Source organism: Gopherus evgoodei, chromosome 8 (assembly GCF_007399415.2).
Source record: "Gopherus evgoodei ecotype Sinaloan lineage chromosome 8, rGopEvg1_v1.p, whole genome shotgun sequence".
Lineage (NCBI taxonomy): Eukaryota > Metazoa > Chordata > Testudines > Testudinidae > Gopherus > Gopherus evgoodei.
In genome coordinates, this window is record NC_044329.1 from 11029619 (window position 1) to 11047434 (window position 17816).

Sequence of the window (17816 nt, forward strand, 5' to 3'; positions counted from 1 at the left end):
ATTCTCCATTTTAACCTTGCATTAAATCTTCTTATGCCCACTCTAGTGGAAAGCAGATACCCCTGCTAAACATACCTTCCAGAAATTACAAGACTGCCTTTTCTCATTCCTAACTATAACTCTACTTTCCCCAATGTCTCCCAGGGACACATGCTTTTACATGCCACTATGCTTACCTTTGGGAACATTGTACAAGGAACATGGTTGTATCTATCATTCCTAGTCTGCCCTCCCCCAATCACCAGTTGTCTAGAAATTGACTAGGGAGCACCACAGTCTCTCCACATCTCTTCTTCCTGTCTCATGCCAACTGTGACTGATAGAACACCCAATGATTTTAAAAAAACCTGACCTACTAATAAGAATTCTGAGGTTTACAGCTAAATTTCTCAAAGAATACAAAGTCTTCAGTTGACTACTTTTGTACTTAGAGCCGCATGCTGGTGACAAAGTCAATGACAATTTTGTCATTAACTATCGGAACTAGGATTTAGAAATCCCTTCCACAGATCATATGCTATACAGCTACAGTTTACTGTAAGGTTTTTACCTGGAAAACTGGATCTATTCTAACGAGAATGTTATATTCCACCCCACCCCACCCCACCCCTACCCCTGACAATTTAATTGGCAAAGCAACACTGTCTATGGGCAATTTGTTCAGTTTTATAGACAGAGATGCTCAAACTTACCTGGGCTCTCCACCCTTTTGTAGTGGTATGGATTAATACAAACTTCCTTCTGTTTAGATCCAAATGGAAATTCACAAATATCCAATGGCTTCAACTCATGATGACTCTGTAGATCAGGCCAACGCCAGACACGACAGTATATAACATGGGGCAGGCCTTTTCTGTGAGAAACTTGAAGTCTCCCATCTAAAGAACGAGGAATAGTAACACACTTGCTGGGTTGTCCAGGACTGCTCAAGGCTTTTTCTAATTCTTCCATAGCACCCTTTTTCTTTTTCAACTTTTTTACCAAAGCATCAACTGCCTTTTCCGCCCATTTTTCTTCTTCATCTCCTTGTTTCCAGCCCAACAAACGCTTTACAGCTGGGCTAGTAAAAGAGAACAAACTGGCCATTGACGTCATTTGACAAGTCTTCAGAAAACCTTTCTATAAATAAATGTCAATGTCTACAAGAAGCAACTGATCAACTGTATTATTTCTTGGAAGACAACACCTGATTGAATAGATGTCACTTATAAAGCAAAAGGGACGATTCTTCTAATTTAGTCCTGTTTAAAACAAAAAACAAAAAATAGCAAGTAGTTAGCCACTATGTTTTGTTTTGGGTCTTTTAGTGGGAAGGAAGAGGAAGGTAGAGCTGAATACAATTCAGATATTAAATAGGAAGAGTGATTATTTCCACCCCTGATTTTAGATCTAATTTAAAAACAAACAAACAAACAAAAAAAACCACACAAGCACTGAAGTCCCACATCACAACTACCATTCTTCTACCTGAAAGACAATTTTGTATGACTCCTTTCACACTATCACTGCTAGGTCAGGGGAGGCCAGGGTGGTTTCCATGAGATGCAAGGTACTCCTCTCCATCTCCTATAACTTTGGATTTCCTGACATTGGTTGGTTGAATGGGATTGGAATGCAAAGCTTTCCAAGTTAGCTTTATACAGTATGCAGTTTAGTGTAGATATGGCGTAGGTAAAAAACAGGTACAAACCTTATTTGCTTAATAGCTAAGAAGTTTACTAGACTACAAACAGAAAAACTAATTCTACTCACCAAAAGGTAGATACAGACAAATTGAGGGATATGGGTAACCAGCAAGTTCCAAGGGCAATACTCTGGAGCAGTGGTTCTCAATCAGGGGTATGCAGAGGTTTTCCAGAGGGTACATCAACTCATCTAGATATTTGCCCAGTTTTACAACATGGTACATAAAAAGGACAAGCGAACTCAGTACAAACTAAAATTTTATACAGACAGTGATTTGTTTATACTGTTCTACATACTGAAAAGTAAGTACAATACTTATGTTCCAACTGACTTATTTTATAATTATGTGGTCAAATGAGAACAAACAAACAATTTTTCAGTAATACTGTGCTGCGACATTTTTATGTCTGATTTTGTAAGCAAGTAGTTTAAGTAAGGTGAAACTTGGAGGTACGCAAGACAAATCAGACTCCTGAAAAGGGTACAGTAATCTGGAAAGGATGAGAGCCACTGCTCTGGAGAACCCTATCCTGACATCACCTTAACTGCTGAAGTTTGCCGAAGCTTCTACCAGGGTGCTGTTCTTGGACTCTGCTTGGGTATTCCATTTTTTGCAGCTGCTAATAATGAGGAGATTGGGGATAGCTGATAAAAAAAGACTGACGATAGCTAATAAAAAAAGATTTCAGACACAGTCATTCACCTTGGCCACCTCACTGAGGCCTTGGCTACACTCACACTTTACAGCGCTGCAACTGGGGTGTGAAAAAACACCCCCCTGAGCGCTGCAAGATACAGCGCTGTAAAGCGTTAGTGTAATCAGGGCAGCAGCGCTGGGAGCACGGCTCCCAGCGCTGCACGCTACACCCGTAAGGGATGTGGTTTACATGCAGCGCTGGGAGAGCTCTCTCCCAGCGCTGCCGCTCCGACTACACTCACACTTCAAAGCGCTAAATTCCAAATGTAGCCATACCCTGATACGTTTGGCCACTTCCCCTAATCTCCTGGCTGCTGGGATAGGGATTATAAGCAGTGGATTTTCAAGCTTTTGCAATTTGTGTTCTTCCTAAAAAGGTGAAAAGACTGCAGAATAAGTGCCAGAAGACCTTTACCATAAAATGTTTGAGGGAGTTGATTTGAACAGTACTGTTCTGTACACAATGTCATAAAGAAACAGTGTTCACACACTGTCCACCAGATTCTGGTTAAAAAAAAAAAACAGGGAGTAAAGATGACATGAGGAAATGATGTGCTGTGGCAACTAGCTGATAAGAGCTCGTGAAATCCCTTGTGATTACTACACAAGCAAGTACAGACAATGAGCAGCTGGCAAAAAGCAAGAGCGGAGCTAAGAGAAAGGATGTCAATAACAAAAGATGCTTCCTTTCTTGCTACAGAGACTGCCAAACAATATTGTCTCTCAGCTTTTGATAAACTCTGGTGAATGAGAACATCTAACACACTCTGGAACACTGAATCTGCATACGAGAGAAAAAAATCCATCTAAGTATTTCAGTACTAAACAAGATAAAATTATTCACTTTCAAGATGTCAATATTCTCATATCACTGTCTTTGATCATCAGAACTTTAGTTACTTTTCTTACAACTCATAAAAGTAAATAAGATTACCTAAAATAATTGGTGGTGTTTTAACTTCAGACCCCATGCTGTCAGACAGTTTTAAAAATACCTAGCGATAACAATGGGTACCTTCCTAATATTTAACATTTACCTACCAGAAAAACTGTTTAAGTCCCAGTTTACGGCACAGGTTATTACACTTTATGACAGCAACTAAAGCAATAACGTAAGCCTACATCAAGCAACCATTCTGAATATCAGCCAAGGGTACAAGTGTAAGTAATTCGGAACCAGAACATCAATACTCTATCCACATTCAGCTCTTTTTTTTTTTTTTTTTGGCCTTGTAAATAAAAGAACACACACTTTGCCATGATAAAGATAAAAGAGCTTAACACTACTTTGGACAGACTTTCTGCAGGAAGAAAAACTATCCTAGATAGCCTACCTCTCAATCCAGCAACCATTTCTATGAAAGCTCTGGAAGGTGTGCCTAAGTAATAAGGAATTCAAAATGGGGAAAAGCATCAGTAGAAACCCTAGTAAAAATACTTCTTACTTGCTCCTAAACACACACCATACTAACAAGAAAGAAAAAAGAAAGAAGACAGGTGTTACATTGCATTGATAGGCACTTATTCTGTGCTCCATAACCATCTTTACATTACAGGTGCTATTTTTTAAAAAGCAATTACTCATAATTAGTTTCCAGGCAAAACAGAGAAATGTGACAAAATGTCTGTCATGTTATTTCAGCTAGAAGCTTGTTTTCTGCCTGAACGATCATGCATACAGAAAGCCTCTACCTATGTGCATCGTTACAAGCAACAGGAAACACAGAAAAGGAACAAAGCTTAGCCAAAAGAACAGACTGAGTTTATCACCTTAAAAAGCATGCACATGTAGTAAAAGACAAGTAAAAGCAGCTCAGTCCTAAGTAATTTACTTTCCAGGTATGAGTACCACTCATTTGCCAACTCTTATTAATACTCTCCACATTCAAGCTTCCTTATAAACATTAATTCACTCCGTAAGGTAAATAAGAATCATGCTCATTTTTACCCAAAGCTAAGAAGCAACCCAATGGCAAAACCAGACCAAAACCCCACAAAATAAACTTTCAGGAGTTTTAAGATCTTAGCCCTTGCTCACTCCACTGCTAATAAATAAATGACAAAACTACTATATATATCCATATAGAATATCAGGGAAAGGAACAAAAAAAATTCCCAAACACGTGTTCTATTTTTGACATGTTTTCACAAGCTTAATGTAGCCCTGTGACAGAGAAAAAGCAAATTACAAGTTTTGCTAGTTATATTATTTTAAATTAGAGCAATCTTTCTGTCGCAAACACATCAAATACTACCAAGTGGCAGAGCACAGCCTCAGGAAACAGTTATAATGGATTATTACTGCAAATGCATACCCTAGAGATCCCTTAGCATTTAACTGATTTTAGAACATTTCTAGATGTTTTCTTCTAAACCGTTCTGATATGGCTGTCCCATGTGTTATGCAATAGAAGTGCAGAACATGTACCAATCAACAGTATTTTATTTGGCATGTGCCATAACAACATGCAATATATATTTGAAATTTTACCAATTTTGTATTCCGTGTGAAACATTTGCTACGGATACAGTAAGCAAGTGGCATTTAAAACCATAATGAAAGGTAGAAAAAAAAAGTAATTAAAGGCAAAGAGGTCTTTTATAATAACCAACCTAAGCACTGACAATGCTGCTTTCCTGTTAGAAGTGCTTTCGCATTCTCAAGTTTAGGGAAGTGAGAATCAATTGGTTTTTGAGAAAAAAGACCATATCCATCCCCATTTTTCAGAAGAATGCAAAGACTACAAGGGATAACATACTAAGAACTTGTCTACAAAGGCCAGGTTGTTATGAATTGTTGAAGCATATCATTTGGGAAAGCATTTTATTTTAAATATTTTAAAACAGCTGAAGAGAATAAGAGTAATTGAAAGATCATCTCCTCCCTTTGCATAGCACATTATGATGCAAAGAGGAATAAAATTCATATTGGAGTCTGAGACCGTGGTATTCAAATCATTTCAAATTGGTCTTATCTTTTCCCATCTCTCAGTACTGGACTGCACCAAAAGAGCCTGTTAAGACAGTTACACTGGTCCATGCTCTGTGCAGCATTTTGGGATGTATACACCATCTAAAGGGAAAGATTTAAAACGAGAAAGTTCCTTTTTCACTATTTGGATCAGATATTGAGTGGCAAGTGTCCTTATATTAAGGGCGTGTCTACACTGGCACCTTACAGCGCTGCAACTTTCACACTCAGGGGTGTGAAAAAAACACCCGCCGAGCACTGCAAGTTTCAGTGCTGTAAAGTGCCAATGTAAACAGTGCACCAGAGCTGGTAGCTCTTCCTCTTGTAGAGGTGGGTTTTGCACCAGCGCTGATGCCGTGACTACACAGCCACGTTAACATTGCTAGTGAAGACATGCCCTTATTCTCTCAAATGGAAGGGAACAATGAACAGCTCGTGAAGTGCAAAATAAAGACTCATTTACATACAGAAATTTCAAGTACACCTAACTTTACCCAATACATGTACTTGAAACAATGTCTTAAACAAACAGTAGTAAAACTGACAAGTACCCATTGTCAATTTATAGGTGTTATTGTACTAGATTGGTTTGTAAAAGCCCTCTTACTTCATAGAAGATGAGGATCTAAGAATTTCAGCTAGATAAACTAAAACTAAGAAGATTCTGTTAACTGAGCAGAACTATACAATTTGTACACCATAAAACACTCAACTTCATATACCATAAATCAATTTTGGCTACCCGACAACACGATCAGATATCCTGGTCATCTTTAAGAGAAATTCATTTCCACATTTCATTTAAGAGCAGTGTAAAATCAATTACGTTTCCAGCAGGTTCAATGGTACTGTGAATTTTGCTTTCATTATATGCCCTTGGGAGATGGCATTTAGAGAGAGCAATATTGATGAAGGTTAAAAGCCTTATTTTAATACAAAAAAAAGTTGTATTTATTGGTAGATTAAAAACCTGATTATTTCTTTGGATCTTTATTAGTGCCATAGAAATCTTTTAAGCTATTTGTCTAAAAAAAAATGAAATGTTTTTATCCTAAAAGCTGCAGTCTTTAAAAGGGTGTTAAAATTTATAAGCTACATACATATCCTACATTTAGATTCCTCACTTGTGTTTTATGCAGATAATATGGGGTCAAAAGTCATTTATAAAAAGGTTTTGAGGTACCACAGTGACTTGCTGCTTGAAATACTTCAATGGAACATCCATGTTCAAAAGTCAGCATTCCTGATACTTTTAAGCAAGGACATAGTTGTTATAATCAGTTGTGACTGCTGCACAACATTCTGTCTCAGCAAGAGGATCATCTGCTCAAAAATGAACTTTAAGCTCAGGTGCTTTTTCAGAAAGGTATACATACGTTACCCAAGAGCTCATCTCAGGGTATGGCTACATTTGGAATTTCAAAGCGCTGCCCCGGCAGCGCTGCGGGAGCACTGCCGTGGCAGCGCTTTGAAGTGTGAGTGTAGTCAGAGCAGCAGCGCTGGGAGAGAGCTCTCCCAGCGCTGCATGTAAGCCACATCCCTTACGGGTGTAGCGTGCAGCGCTGGGAGCCGCGCTCCCAGCGCTGCTGCCCTGATTACACTGACGCTTTACAGCGCTGTATCTTGCAGCGCTCAGGGGGGTGTTTTTTCACACCCCAGTTGCAGCGCTGTAAAGTGTGAGTGTAGCCAAGGCCTCAGACAACAATAGAGTGTTCACTGGGTCTAGTTTCCTTTTCACAAATTAAAAAAAAAAAAAAAAAGCAGTCATGAACGGTTTTAACAGACCAAATAAAATCCCTTGAAATCTAGAGAATCCACAATACATTTCACAAACATCTATCCTACTCAGCTATTTAAGTATTTGGAATATCAGGTTGTTTGTACAATATTTTGATAGCCTAAACCATACAAAAGTACTTTAATATGCCCAAGTAATGCACGTGGCTCTTTATTCGTGGTATAAAAAACATAATGTAACTTGGTAGGTGGCATGGTGTGTGCTTCGTTACTGAACGCAAGAGGAAGTAATCTCTATATCCAAACTAGACTTTGGGGCAGACTTGATTTATAGATCTAGGGTTCTAAGAGTTGCAGCAAATGGAAGGAAACAATTTGTGTGAACAAGTCCATTGTTTGAACCCCTTCTTAGTACCATATCAGGCGAGCTGAATATAAACAAAGCTGGTTATCAGTAGAAATGGCAGATTAAGTCTCATTTGTCAAGGAAATATTTTATTTTTAAGTCTTTCAGCTATTGAATGAAACAATTATGAGACTGGTTGCTGAACAACTGCCCTGTCACCAAAATTAAACAATTCACAGCTCTGACTTTACACATTTCTCTTCCCCTCACACTTACTTATGTGTGAAAAAATTTTTACAAACACCTTTCATTACAAACACTGCTGGCCTAATATCATGGCAACCAAGCTTCTGGATTAATAGGACCTGAACAAGACTCATGCCAGAACATATCAACAAAAGATGACACGTGGTTGTATATAATGATATGAGATAAACCCTCCATTTCTCCATCTGAACTGTTAGATAAAGAATGAAATGGACAAGAGTTGCATAATAGATTACACTGAAGTAGCAGAAGAACTATCCTCTTCCTGATAAATTAGTCTACTTACTAGTTTTAAAAATGCAAGAGACAGAAACATAAGGATTCCTGAACACCATGTCCAAACTGAAACAATGAACGTATTTGTCAGTAAAGTGGCGGCTTATAATGACCCAGTTACATAATATAAACAAGCTCCCCACTAGAATTATCTACACAACTGGAAGTTTGGTTAAAATCTCCACAGTCATGTCTGTTACAAGGTGTGTACTATAGAAGCCATTTGCAGTTCACAACAACTTTATTGGTTCCACGACTTTATTAACAACCAGTTGTGGCCCATATTTAATTATACACATACATTTGCATATATACTGATCTATAACACATGAACCCTTTATAACATATCTTCCTATGATGGAAACTAAATCATTTGATTAACAAGATCTTTGAAACTAGGAGGCAACTATCTTGTTCTTCCACTGCACCTGATTTTGTTTAGAGTCCCTTCCTTCTGTTAATGTTTGCCCTCTGTGCAGATATATTTTCTTTGCCAACTCACAAGGGTCCCTAGTGAGCTAACTCATTTCATATTCACTGGTAGTTTACACTGTAGCCCATCTATGCACCGATGTGACAGGATTCATTACAGTCTTTTCCTAAGGACAAATAATTCCCGGCTTGTTTCTAGGAAGTGATGGTTACAGTAGTACAGTTGTCCATGTAAACCTCATATATGACGTTTGAATGGTCATTGAAGGTTTGTCTGCACATACAGAGCTGCAGCTGTGCCACTGTAGTAGCGTCTTCACAAAAGCACTAAGTCAAAGGGAGAGTTTCTCCCATCAGCATAGTTAATCACAGGAAAAGCTCTCCCTTCAACATAATGCTGCCCACATGGTGTGAAAAATCCACACCTCTGAGCAACGTAGTTATACCGTAGGTCTGTAGTGTTGAACTGGCCTGAGAATAAGTTACTTTCCCATGCTGAACCAGTTTCATTTCAAGTAATGCACAATGAATTTTCATGGGGTGGTTAAAAGGAAGTCTGCATTGCCACTGCTTGTGCCATACTTGTTCTGTAAAAAATCAAATTTCCCCTTCACAACTAAGAATTCAGCTTTTTTCACAAACACTATATAACCCAATAAATTTAAAAAATAACCTACTTACAGACTACTAAACTGGAAGCTAGGTAGTTTTTAGAAAAATGGTTTTAACTTTCAGCCAGTTGGATTTCCATATAAACCTTGGTGACAACTGGTTTCATATTACCATTAAAGTCACTTGCTTCTCTGCTCAGACATCCAAAGTAAGGAAATTTTTTTTTTGGTAAAAATATAGATATTATAAATAGAAAAATAGCTTGATCTTAAAACACAAACAAAAAAACCCACCAAGCTTTAATATCCACAGCTGAATGATTTAACAACAAAAGCTATGAAGTACTTCAAATACTGCTTTCCAATTTAATACTTGTTCTTTTTATTTCCATAGTCCTACATCAGTTGAAACAGATTTTTTTTAAATCAAGCTTACCAACCAATATAAATTAGTCATTCTAATCAGTATATTCTTATATGATATACATGTCTAACACTTTAACTAGGTAAACTATGGTACATGCCTATATAAGCAGACAACTCGCAATTAACAACTATTCACATGAGGAAGTTACCAAAACAAGGACACAAAGTGACGCCTATGTGGCAGTTTTAGCAGATAGACACCAAGGACTATATGGTCATTTCAAATGAACTACACTCATCACTAAAGGCACTCTCTCCAAAAAAGTATGGTGAAAATTTACACAACTGCAGCTCATACTATACCTGTTCTGTGAAAAAATGGAAGACATTCTTTCTCCAGGTCTATCAAGAGAGAACTTTTCAAAAGACCTACAACACATTAAAATAAAAAGACACTTAAGAAGCTGCATGAACCCTTCCAAAGCTTAGCTGTTCGCGTGAAAGAGCCTAAATACAGGACAAGATGCTAAACACTATCTATGAGAAAATGAATTGGACACAAAGACAGTCCTAGTTTCACCAGAAAGGAGAAATTTTACAAACTTCCATGAATTTTTTTCTTTAAAAAAAAAAGAAAAAAAAAAGAGGAAATATATACAGAAGATACCATTGTGTTAAAGCTGTGACAAGCTTACAAAAGTCCCAGAATTTAGAGGGAAGACTGACAATAGTAATTCACTAATGTACTTCTTACCCTTGCACTGTAAGTTAATGGCAAAATATTCTGGAGTTGTCAGTTTGTGACATCCACTGACCCAGAATTCAGAGACACTACCTCATAATTGGTGGATCAGTGTCAACTAGTCTGACAAAGATCCTCTATGTCAAGGATGACAGTCATTGGCAGGCTCAACCTTGGTAGTAGGTCAGTAGGGATACAGACTTGGCAGACACTACTCTACACCTTGCCAATCTGCACTGGACAAGCATGCTGAAGTGCCAGCCAAACTCTTTTGCATGCATCCAGGAACATTGCTGAAGAGGTTTCCATCAGAGAACAGCACAAGAATTTACAAGGCCAAAGATGTGAGAGATAATGTATTAAATATTAAAATTAAATAGGATAACTCATTTAAAATTACTTTCAATGTGAGCCATGAAATGCACAGACATTCCACGTCATAAGGATAAATACCATTAATTTGCATGAGCTTGTTCCCTTGCTGCAGGAGCTTCAGTTTGTTGATGTAATATTTTCTATACAATAGAAGATCAGTTTTTAAAGTCTTTTACAGTGTTCTTTGTAACAGCTATACTGATTTGTTAGATGAGATTTTCATTTATTTGCATTTTAAATAACAGATCACCCATGCTCCTCCCACTCCACCTTTCAAGAATGGAAAAGAGTAAAGGTCTTTGGAGAACACTATATAATTGTCACAAAGAATGTCTCCATGCAATGGTTTAACTCTATTTTAAAAGCAAAGAACAGATAGGCACTTTCACTTAACACCTCCCTAAACAGCAGAATCTAAAAACGGACCAGGTACAAAGAACTGCTTCTTGATATTAAAGATTTACCGTAATCCTCTGTAAAGACTGTTCAAGCAACTCTTGAAATGCATATTATGCATTTAATAAACCATTATTAGCATTCTGCATTGAGAGAGATGAGAACAATACTAGGCATTAAGATAAGTACTCTATTAATATGAAGATTATAAAGCAGGTCATCAAAACAAGTATTTAAAGTCTGACTTCAGAGCAAAAATAAGGAAACAAAGAAAAATATGGTCCATAGGCTTGAGCTCCTTCAAGTTCAGCCATAGGTTAAAATTCAGGAGGGCAAGGAAGCTATTCAACACTGTAGTGTGTAGTCTTCAAATGTACTAACTTCAGCAACTAAAAATATCAGAGAAACAATTCAATCCAAGTCCCACTGATGTCAATATCCCATCCCTCCTTTGCATTCCTCATAGTTCTAAAACTCCTCTGAGAAGAGAGTAACTTCTTATACTTTCCTTCTCCTTCCCCCATTCATTTTTCAATCATATTTTTCTGTTTTGTGTCTCCTCTGCTTTCATTGAAAAAGTTTTCTTTCAAAATGTCCTCATCCCTCTATTATATATCCTTCATATCTGGCAGCAAAATATGCTGGTTTCACTAAGTTAGGTAAACCATTGGGCAAATGTTTTTTGAAAAATAAATGTCTTGAGGCGATTAACAGTAATTTCAAGGCTTAGTCAGCAAAGTTTGATTCAAGTGAGGTAAACACAGAACCACTACTATCTTCTTGTGGGGATCAACTCATGAAATCAAGCAGCACATTTGATTCAACCATGTAAAGTTTATTTTAATCTAAGACCTACGTTTCAATGTTTTCAAAAGTTATACTAACTAAAACTCCTTTAGTGAAGTTACTAGCTTTTCCATCACCTTGCATCACCACTGTTTGCTGACTAGTGAGAAACATTGCAGCTTTTGAAGAATATGGCAGCAAAATGTAGATAGAGGAAACAGGGATATGTGGGGGGGGGGAGGATGAGGATGAACACAATCAAAAACAGGATTCAGAATCTGACAAAGCTATGGTACTCATGAACAGCAGGCTTCCTAAGCATTACTGCAGCTGGGAAAAGTGTGCATGGAATAATTCTTACTTTTTCATTATTTGTATTTATTTATGTTAAAAGCAGGGCTTTGGAGCTGTGCTCTGGCTCCGCTCCAGCTCCAGGCAAAAACCTGCAGCTCCACTGCTCAAGAGCTGCTCCGTGCTCCAGCTCCACTCCAAAGCCTTGGTTAAAAGGCCACCACAGTAGCTGAATATTTGGGGTTTAAAGTAAGTGGCTCTATTACAGTGAGAGGAGAGCAGCATGACATGGTATCTACAACTGAATATTGCAGCTATAAACAAGACAACATGGAAATATAGAACAATAATACAAACTTTGAAAGTTATTCCACGGATATCTCATTATATTGAATCTGATCTTCAAGTTATTCATTAGGTACAATCTTTACAATTTCATACAGCCTTCCATTAAAGAACCACAATGCACCATACAAATATTGGTGAATTATGTCTCTGAAAGGCATGGAAGTACTACCCCACTTTACAGAAGAGGAAAATCAAACACAAAGGGCTTGTCTACATCACAAAGTTGCAGCGCTGGTGAGGGGGTTACAGCGCTGCAACTTAGGAGGTGTACACATCTGCAGGGCATCACCAGCGCTGCAATTCCCTGTTTGCAGCGCTGGCCGTACTCCCGTTTTGTCTCGGGTGTAGAGGATCCAGCGCTGGTGATCCAGCGCTGGTAATCAAGTGTAGACACTTACCAGCGCTTTTCTTGACCTCCGTGGAATAAGCAGGTATCCCAGCATACCTGAGGAAGCCTCTGATAATCAAGCAGGTCTCCTTCCCCGGTTTGCTCCCGCGTTCCCCGAACCCCCGAGCAAGCAGGTCTCCTTCCCTGCGGTTTGCTCTCGCGTTCCCCGAACCCCCGTGCAAGCAGGTCTCCTTCCCTGCGGTTTCCTCTTGCGTTCCCCGAACCCCCGTGCAAGCAGGTCTCCTTCCCTGCGGTTTGCAGGGGGGTTCGGGGAACGCGAGAGCAAACTGCGGCGAAGCTGTTCTCCTTCCCCGGTTTGCTCTCGCGTTCCCCGAACCCCCATGCAAGCAGGTCTCCTTCCCTGTGGTTTGCTCTCGCGTTCCCCGAATCCCGAGCAAGCAGCTCTCCTTCCCTGCGCTTTGCTCTCGTGTTCCCCGAATCCCCGAGCAAGCAGGTCTCCTTCCCTGCGGTTTGCAGGGGGGTTCGGGGAACGCGAGAGCAAACCGCGGCGAAGCTGGTCTCCTTCCCCGGGTTGCTCTCGCGATCCCCGAACCCCCGTGCAAGCAGGTCTCCTTCCCTGCGGTTTGCAGGGGGGTTCGGGGAACGCGAGAGCAAACCGCGGCGAAGCTGGTCTCCTTCCCCGGTTTGCTCTCGCGTTCCCCGAACCCCCGTGCAAGCAGGTCTCCTTCCCTGCGGTTTGCAGGGGGGTTCGGGGAACGCGAGAGCAAACCGCGGCGAAGCTGGTCTCCTTCCCCGGTTTGCTCTCGCGTTCCCCGAACCCCCGTGCAAGCAAGTCTCCTTCCCTGCGGTTTGCTCTCTCGTTCCCCGAATCCCCGAGCAAGCAGGTCTCCTTCCCTGCGGTTTGCTCTCGCGTTCCCCGAATCCCCGAGCAAGCAGCTCTCCTTCCCCGGGTTGCTCTCGCGTTCCCCGAACCCCCGTGCAAGCAGGTCTCCTTCCCTGCGGTTTGCAGGGGGGTTCGGGGAACGCGAGAGCAAACCGCGGCGAAGCTGGTCTCCTTCCCCGGTTTGCTCTCGCGTTCCCCGAACCCCCGTGCAAGCAGGTCTCCTTCCCTGCGGTTTGCAGGGGGGTTCGGGGAACGCGAGAGCAAACCGCGGCGAAGCTGGTCTCCTTCCCCGGTTTGCTCTCGCGTTCCCCGAACCCCCGTGCAAGCAAGTCTCCTTCCCTGCGGTTTGCTCTCTCGTTCCCCGAATCCCCGAGCAAGCAGGTCTCCTTCCCTGCGGTTTGCTCTCGCGTTCCCCGAATCCCCGAGGAAGCAGGTCTCCTTCCCTGCGGTTTGCAGGGGGATTCGGGGAACGCGAGAGCAAACCGCGGCGAAGCTGGTCTCCGTCCCCGGTTTGCTCTCGCGTTCCCCGAACCCCCCTTGAAGCCGCCCAACAGCGCTGCAGTGTGGCCACATCTAACACTACTTGCAGCGCTGGTTGCTGTAAGTGTGGCCACTCTGCAGCGCTGGCCCTATACAGCTGTACTAATACAGCTGTAACAACCAGCGCTGCAAAATTGTAGATGTAGACATACCCAAAGAGGTTAAATAGTTTGCCCAAGTTCACACAGGAAGTAACAGAAATGGAAAAAACCCACAGGTCACTTGACTTCCAGTCTTGTGTTTTAACCACAAGACCATGCTTCCTCTATTATGTCCCCCGAATCAGATCCACAAGCCATGGGAACACAGAAATTGCCTTAATGGATCAGAGAAACAGTCCATCTAATCCAGGGAGGCCAACCTGAGCCTGAAAAGGAGCCAGAATTTACCAATGAACATTGTCAAAGAGCTACAGTAATAGGTCAGCAGCCACCCATCCGCTACCCTCTTCAACCTCCAGTGCCTCCCACCCACTGGCAGCCCCGCCAATCAGCATCTCCCCATGCCTCCTGCCCACCACAATCAGCTGTTTTGCAGTGTGCAAGAGGCTCTGGTGGGGAGGGGAGAGGAACAAGGGCATGGCAGGTTCAGGAGAAAGGGCAGGGGTATTGGGGGATGGGGTGGAGTGGTGGCAGGACCTGGGGCGGGACAGAGCACAGCGTTGAACAGTGAGCACCTCACAGGACATTTGAAAGTCAGCATGTGTAGCTCCATCCTCAGAGTCAGCACCTATACAAGGAATCGCATACTAACCTTTGAAGAGCCGCATGTGGCTCAGGAGCCCCAGGTTGGCCACCCTGATATAATAGAATACCCTGTATCAGGCCAAGAAATCCCATGGTACAGTGGTTCTCAACCTTTTTTTTTATTTGCAGACCCCTAAAAATTTTCCATTGAAGGTGTGGATCCCTTTGGAAATCTATTGTCTGTATATATAGTAGAATTCTGTTCAGAGAGTTTTCAATCTAAAGTCTTTCATGGACCCTTTATATCAGAGGTCCCCAAACTGTGGGGCATGGGGGCATGTTCACAGGGCAGCATGGTTGAGGCCAGGGCAGCATGGTTGAGGCCTGGGCCAGCCCCACAGGAGGTGGGGACAGAGAAGGAGGAGTGCCCCTGCCGGGGTTCCGCTCCTGGCCTCGGCACCCTTACCCCTGTCCATGCCCCCCAGGGCTGGTGCAAGGAAGTTTTGTGCCCTCGGCAAAACTTCCACCTTGTGCCCGCCCCCTCCCCAGCCCTGCGGCAGCTCCCCCCCACACCCTGAGGTGCCCCCCATGCGGCAGCTCCCCCCCAGGGGAGCCATGCAGCACCTCCCCACCCCAGCTCACCTCTGCTCCGCCTCCTCTCCGAGCATGCTGCCCCCACTCTAATTCTCTTCCCCTCCCAGGCTTGCGGTGCCAAACAGCTGTTTGGCACCGCAAGCCTGGGAGCCGGGAGAATTAGAGCAGGGGCAGCATGCTCGGAGAGGAGGCGGAGCAGAGGTGAGCTGGGGTGGGGAGCCCTATGGCAGCTCCCCCCCCCCGAGGCACCCCCACAGCAGCTCCCACCCCCTAGCCCAGCAAGCCATGCAGCGCCTCCCCACCCCAGCTCACCTCTGTTCCGCGTTCTCCCCGCGCATGCCACCCCTACTCTAATTCTCCTCCCAGGCTTGCGGTGCCGAACAGCTGATTGGCGCTGCAAGCCTGGGAGGCGGGAGAAGTGGAGCAGTGACCGCGCACTCAGGGAGGAACCACTGTAAAAAAAAAAAAAAAAATTAAATTAAAAAAAATGAGGGCACTGCTTTTTGGTGCCCCCAAATCTTGGCGACCTAGGCAACCGCCTAGTTCGCCTTAATGGTAGCACTGGCCCTGATGCCCCCATCCCACCCCACCTGTGGTCCTGCTCCCAGCCCAGGGAGAGGGATTGCAAATAGAAGGGAGGACACAACCCTGAAAATTTTGGGGACCACCACTGCCCTAGACATAGTCCGTGAACACCACAGGTTGAGAACCACTGCCACAGTGAATAATTACAGAATCCTTACAATTACAGAATAACCACCTGTCCACAAATGTTCCATTCAGTGGCTGATGTATGCCACAAACCATGAGGGGTTTACAGCCTTGTTTACATTACAGGTAATGTAACTATGATTGTTCTTATTAGTTCCTCAGTTCATCTTTTTAAAATCCTGTTAAATCCTAACCTTTAATAATTTAAGGGAAGGCGTTCCACAGATATGAACACACAAAACTTATTTCCAGTGATCAGCGTTATGTGAACTTATCTGCAATTTCACTAAATGTCCCACCCCCTTATATTTGTATTACAAGAAGTATAAACAGGCGCAACTGATCAGTACTTTACTCACCTCTCATATCCTATCTGAAGCCTCCTCACTAAACTAAACAGTCCCACTCTTTCCACTCCCCTCACAGGGAAGTATCTGTCATCTTTCTTGGACATAAGCTTTCATGGGTAAAACATCCATTTCTTCAGATGCATCAGAAGAAGCGGGGTTTTTTACTCACAAAAGCTTATGCTCAAATTAATTAGCCTGCAAAGTGCCACCGGACTCCGTGTTGTTTTTATGGATACAGAGTAACCCGGCTCCCCGTCTGAGACGGGCCATTTTTCTTACTGGTCTCGGATCCCCTTCTGTTTCTGCCCCCCACCCCGCCCCGCCCCGCCCCGCCCCAGGTGTGTGAAGTCACTCTGCAGCTCCTCAGTCACTGCTCAGCCTGGACCAAACCTGCCGAGCAGGGACACTCCCTCTCCACACAGGCTGCTAGAGAAAATATACCGTAGGGTGACCAGATGTCCCAATTGCAGAGGGACAGTCCCAATATCTGGGGCTTTTTCCTATATAGGGGCCAAGGATCGCCCCGCCCCGCCCCGCCCCCATGTTTCACACTTGCTACTCGGTCACCCCAATATACAGGACTAACGGGACTTTCACTTAAACTCTCCACGAGGAGGCCACAACTCCCCCCTCCATCAGCGTCCACCGACCCCCGGCCGAGCCCAGGCGCGCGCACCTCCGCCTCACCCCCCTTCTCCCTCTCCACGGGACACGCCAGCCCAGCCCAGCCCGCTCCGGGGGGGGGCGGGGAGCCGTTCTCCAGGGCCCGGCCCCAGAGCCCCCAGTGGGGTCAGGGACCCGCTGCACAAGCCCCGGCCCCGGGCGACACCCCGCCCCCGCGAACAGGCCGCCCCGCTCGCACTTACCGGACGCTCAGAGACCGGCCCTTGAGCCTGGGCCGCAGCCTCGCTCTCGGCAGAACTTTAGTCAGACCGCGCCTGGCGGCGGGACCCACACGGCGCCTCCGCTCGGGCAGAGCCGGGCCCAGAGCCCCGGATGTGAATCTGGGCCGGGGCGAGGGAGGACAGAGCGAGCGAGCGCGCGCAGACAGATTCCTCCGCACTGCGCAGGCGCCGGCTGGGCACGGAGGGCTCTGAGCCAATCCCAGCTACACGGGAGAGGAGGTGGGGATGTAGGGAGTGTTGGAGAGCAGCTGAGTCAGGGTGGGGGTTGGGGGCTGTGGGAGGAGATGGGGATGGGGGAAGTGTTGGAGAGCAGCTGAGTCAGGGTGGGGGTTAGGGGCTGTGGGAGGAGGTGGGGATGGGGATGTAGGGAGTGTTGGAGAGAAGCTGAGTCAGGGTGGAGAGCGGGGTAGGGGTTGGGGGGCAGAAGGGGGGATGGGGGAGTGTTAGAGAGGAGCTAGGGGCAGGGTGGAG

At 43.8% G+C, this 17816-nt stretch overlaps 1 protein-coding gene across 6 annotated transcripts in view; it reads right to left on the reverse strand.

Moving 5' to 3' along the window:
- SMAD5 (SMAD family member 5) overlaps positions 1-17816 on the reverse strand; it is a 42305-nt gene that overhangs the window by 10841 nt on the left and 13648 nt on the right. Inside the window, exons 1-3 of one of the 6 annotated variants that reach the window (XM_030572580.1) lie at positions 17307-17478; positions 9753-9818; positions 693-1241 (exon numbers count right to left, since the gene is read on the reverse strand). In XM_030572580.1, coding sequence (XP_030428440.1) covers positions 693-1095 — 403 coding nt within the window. In that variant the 5' untranslated portion in view covers positions 1096-1241; positions 9753-9818; positions 17307-17478. Of the gene's footprint in view, positions 1-692; positions 1242-1752; positions 1876-9752; positions 9819-15691; positions 15790-17306; positions 17479-17816 lie in introns of those variants that run through there. The other 5 variants (XM_030572581.1, XM_030572578.1, XM_030572583.1 and 2 more) reach the window with 5 other exon arrangements.